This window comes from Atta colombica, unplaced genomic scaffold (genome assembly GCF_001594045.1).
Source record: "Atta colombica isolate Treedump-2 unplaced genomic scaffold, Acol1.0 scaffold111, whole genome shotgun sequence".
In the NCBI taxonomy this organism is placed as follows: Eukaryota; Metazoa; Arthropoda; class Insecta; order Hymenoptera; family Formicidae; genus Atta; species Atta colombica.
Window position 1 is genome coordinate 1180863 of NW_017259197.1, and position 5196 is coordinate 1186058.

Below are 5196 nucleotides of genomic sequence, written 5' to 3' on the forward strand. Positions count from 1 at the left end.
CCTTTCCGCGGCATCCATTCAGTGGCCGTTGTGCTGGACTAAAATTACCCTGGTCGGTTACGATCAACGCGTGAGCGAAGTGCTAGCTCCAGCGTGGAGCGTTTCGGAGCTGATCGCGACTTGTGACGCGTGTAATACCTGATGCATGAACGGTCGTGATATATCAAGTGTGTGAAACTGTGAATGAATGTTGCGTGAGAGCCAATTTCGATTAATAGTGCTTGCACTGAGTGGCTACGCTGATATCTTTGATATAATTTTTGGTGAAGTTTACTGAATGTTATCGAAAGGATTCACTAATAATATAAGAATTTAGAGTTTACGTCGTAATAAAGTGAAAAAAATTTAAAGATCGGCTGAGGTTGATGAATTGAAACGGATTCACGTAGTGTAGTGTATGATCTAGTAGATCTGTCAAAATTTGAATGAGGTGCTTGCATATGAGGTGTTTAAAAAGAAACTCCATTAAATGAAGTTCTCTCTCTCTCTCTCTCTCTCTCTCTCTCTCTCTCTCTCTCTCCCTTTCATATTGTACAAGAAATAAGTGTGCTACATAAAGGCCACACCTGTGTCATTGAGCGTGGATGTCATTAGACGTCAGTGACATTGCGTATGGTGCATCAAGGAATACGTGGAACTGCCACCGATCTGTTGTATTTGGATATTTGACGCAAGTTGTATTGCTCGTCGTGAAAACATCGCCGTCCAAGAGAAATGGGAAACCACCCGTCCGCCCACCAGCCACTCGAGAGGGCTACCAGTCATGCTGGAAATGGTCTTCGCCTCTCGGTACGTCACGGTTGTTTTTACATCAAATGTAACGTTTACGATTACTTGCGTGTGCTATTCTGTCGTATCTGATATGAGACGAAACTGTCACTCGCATGTAGTACACGTGACAGTTGTAATCATACGGTATTGTTCAGAGTATTTAGCTTCAACAGCATATCAATGGTAGTACCTTCTCATTGACAGGATTTTTTTTAGCGTTAGCATTTATTTTCTGGTTTATAAGTATGGAAAATTTATAAGTATGGAATTTTTTAAAATTAAATATTAAACAAAGCGAAAATAAATGAAAAATTTTAATCTTTAATTTAGTTAAAGCAGAACGTGTTTTAATATATATTTTAATATTTATACTTTTTAATATGTATTTTAATATATTTTAATATTTTATTTCAAAATTCGATTTATTAAAATAATTTAATCACAAAAGCCCAAAAGAATAATTTTGTAAGAATTTTTATAAGAATCATTTTTGATCACATTTTTTGTATTTTCTAAAATTTTTGCTTTTATACTTATAATTGTATTATGATGTAATAACAAAATTCATACAAGTATTAGCATAAATCGCATGTCATGGCGTGACTATCAACATTTTCCTCTTAAACGTTTTGCGAAACGTTCTGTACACGAAAAGATGGTTTATTCCACGCTTCATAAGATCCGAGATTTGCAGCCGTCGGAAATGACGGTTTGCCCTTCTTACTTCCATTTTTCACCCTCGGTCACACCCCTTATACATTCTTATTTCTCATTTCGTTCTCTCGTAATTTTCTACATACAATGACTTATATATTTCACATATTTCTAGATATTAAAAGTGCGCGCGCATGTGTGTGTGTGTGTGTGTGCATGTGTGTGTTCTTGTTTTTTTTAATTCTGAATTTTATTATTTTATTGCGAATGTATTCATATCTGAAGTATAAAAGAAAAAAAAATAATAGACTTTCTTCATATCGAGAAATATGTAAACAAATATATAAGTACTATAATTTATCTTTAATGTTTATCGATACTGTGATGAAGAGTTATGTTATAATCTAATAGAACTTTGACACTATACTTTACCGTGACTATACTTTACCGTGTAACTTTGTTTATCAAAGTGGAAATATCCACTTAAAAAAGAAATGAATGGATAAATTTAAAATAATTTTTCTTTTTATTTTGTATAATAGTAAAATGTATTATTTTTGTATAAATTAGTTTTCTAAATAGGGATAATTTTTTAAAAATTAAGAATAAAATGAATATAACTTGTTCTGTAGATAAACCTGTTAAAAAATTTATGCGACTGAGTATGGAATAATATCTACATATATATTTGCATTCCTAAAATCGCTGACTGTACGTCTCAGGTATTTCTGTAACGAGGAACTTCATTAACATGGACGCATGACGTCAATCACATTGGTCACAGTATGACTAATATATTATTTCCGTTGCGCTGGACTTTTGGTGTCATCACGAACATTATAGACGTGAGAATTCAACTTTCGTGACAATCAAGTTTTCCCAAGCATTTGGAAATCTTTGTGCACGACATAAATCCTTGGTATTCATCGCACTGAGACTATCAATGTGCGTCATGCGAATTATGTAAGCTTACTACTGCATTTGTGAATCCCCATTTCATAGATGGAATGACGTATTTCATGCGTGACAGTTTCAACAGTGAAAATGACGATACAATGAGGTGCGGTTGGCGCTTGCGTTTCAATGACCTTTGCTCGCAAGCACGTGTCCGAATCAATCTTTCATCCATTGGATACCGTAAACGCTACATTCAATTTACAATTGCGAAAAGCTGCATCTATACCGTGCTGAATATTATATAAACAATGAAAATTAATTTCGAAATATCAAAATAATTTATTACAAATATTATGAATAACTACGATTTTCATGAAATCAAATCTGAGAAACAAATTTATATTTATTAATTTATTAATTTATTAATAAAATTTTACAAATTTACGATTTAATAAAATTAATCTTTTTTAAATAAATTTATAATAAAATTAACAATTTTTATTAATATTTTTAATCAATCTTTTCTACTTCATATTTATGTATTGTCTGCACTTTTTATTCCAATTTTATTTTTTTTTAATAACAACGCTGTTTTGCAACAAATACTTATTTATGTATAAATTATATATGCCTTAAGAAGCAGATAGATAGCATATTTATATATTAATTAAATACGTTTTTATAAAATTTAAAATGAAATAATAACAGCAAGAATAAATATAGCAAACTAGTTTATTAACTTTCCTTTTCTTATCTTTTTCTAAAACTTGTTTACTACACTCTCCTTACTTTCCTCGTTATTACTTTATTTTATTTAATATATAAATTTAATATATATGCAATTTGTCTCTTATTTAAAACATATATACAATTTATAAGGATATACATATAAGCGCTTTTTTTTAAATGTATTAATATAATTATTGTTTTGGAAACTTTAAATGTATTAAATGTAATTTTAATAGATTTAATAAGTATATATATGTAATATTTTATTATACGCATAATGAAATGACTTGTAAAATGCCTATTAATTAATTCTAAAATGCCTATTAATAATTTTATTAAAATCGACAAAAAAATTTCATATAAATTGTATCTTATTTTCAACATGCCAAACTGATTTATTTGTAAAACATAAATGCATTTTATGAAATTAAAGCGAGAGATTTTCTGAAATTAAAGAATATTATACTCTCTTGTTGCTTTGACATGACAGCTTTGCGATATGATACAACGCGTGAAATGAAAAAATTTATTTTCATTCAGAAGAAAATCGGCAAAATTTCTCTTGAAAATAATCATGGATTTATTTTATAAAAGCAAACGTGTTTATTACGGAATAAACAAACAAACATTATATTTTTGAGATGACTTTGACGCTCATTTTCTTTGATGAAAAAGCTTTTGCCTCTTTTGCTGCTTCGTTGATATTTAATTCCTAGAAAGCAGGAATTCCTAGAAAGTGGAATAATTTAAAGCTTGGGAGAGTGATCATAGAAATGGCTGGATGCTGCATTTCCTCGAATTCATCGTGCGGTATAATTACATGATGTTTGTTATGCGTTTTAATTAGTGGAATTAGTAGATTACGTCGAGATTGCGAAAATTTCGTTTCTGCCTAGTGGATTTGCAATATTTGATTTAGTCGCGACATCGAATAACTCATCTTCATTATCGTTCTTTTACATTTATTCAACACCATGCACAAGCAATTTAATATTCGCGGAATAAGTTGATATCTTGGAATCAGCAATATTTTCGTGGCGTAACACAAAACAATATTGTGAAGAATTGAACTACTAAGTCCGTGCAATCTCGTAACAATTCTGCATATACAATTAATATTTATTAATTTATTATATACATAATGAAATGAACTTAAAAACCCTTTATTCATTAATTCTATATGGTTATTATATAAAAATCAATAAAAGATTTTTAGGATGATATTAAATATTAAGAGAATAACAATCCCGAAAATTGAGTGCTGTAAAAACACTTTAATATGCTTTTTTCTCGAAAATTAATGCCATCCATCTGCTACATTAAATTAGATGAAATTATTTCACTAATTACAAAAATACACAATATTAATCTTTTAAAATTAAATTCTTTGAAATTTACTTGGAATTTCACTTTAAAGAACGAAAAAGTTGAGCCAGTTTTGAAAGAAGGGCTTAATTTTTAATCTTTAAGAATGAAATTTCACTCTTCAGAGCAAAGATTTAAAGAGTATTTAGCTAGCAAGATTGAACATTTTGAAGAAATGTAGTTTACATATACACACACGTACTTCAAGCTAATTTATTTCAAGGAAGAGGACAGTAGCACGCAAATTACAGAGAGCCTAGACCGATTCGCCAGCGTATCGCGGTTACATTCAAATCGCGTTTTACGCACAGTCAACACATATAAATCTAATCGTACGCGTGAATCCACACTTACATGCGTGTACGCCCGCGGTTACGCACACTCGCGGTCCAATCGAATCGAGGGGATCAAACTCAAGGATAACTGGTGCTGCATGCAGCGCTGCTTCTCAACGATAAAGCGAAAGAGATCCAGGAGTTCGCTAAGCTGTTCAAAACTACTGCTGATTATTTATGCATAAATCTGATCTTTTCTTCTTTAAATAGACATTGCAATCTACAATAAAATGCAATTTTTATTTCTAAAAGTTTAAAAGAAAAGAATTTACTACATAATTTCTTTCTGTTCATAATATTCAACATATGTAATTTATTTTCATCGAACGAAAAAAAAATATATAAAATTTATTTTTTATTTCCAAAATTTTTATATAATTTTTATATAGTTTAATGGAAAAAGGGGGAGGGGTAGAGAGAGAGAGAGAGAGAGAGAGAGAGAGAG

General features: G+C 30.4%; 1 protein-coding gene across 2 annotated transcripts in view; it reads left to right on the forward strand.

The window, feature by feature from the left end:
* Positions 1 to 458: 458 nt before the first annotated feature.
* The window catches only part of LOC108693976 (protein numb), a 25169-nt gene continuing 20431 nt past the window's right edge, over positions 459 to 5196 (forward strand). For both annotated transcript variants that reach the window (XM_018203220.1, XM_018203221.1), the window contains exon 1: positions 459 to 789. In XM_018203220.1, the coding sequence (XP_018058709.1) occupies positions 715 to 789 (75 nt within the window). In that variant the 5' untranslated portion in view covers positions 459 to 714. The remainder of the gene's footprint in view (positions 790 to 5196) is intronic.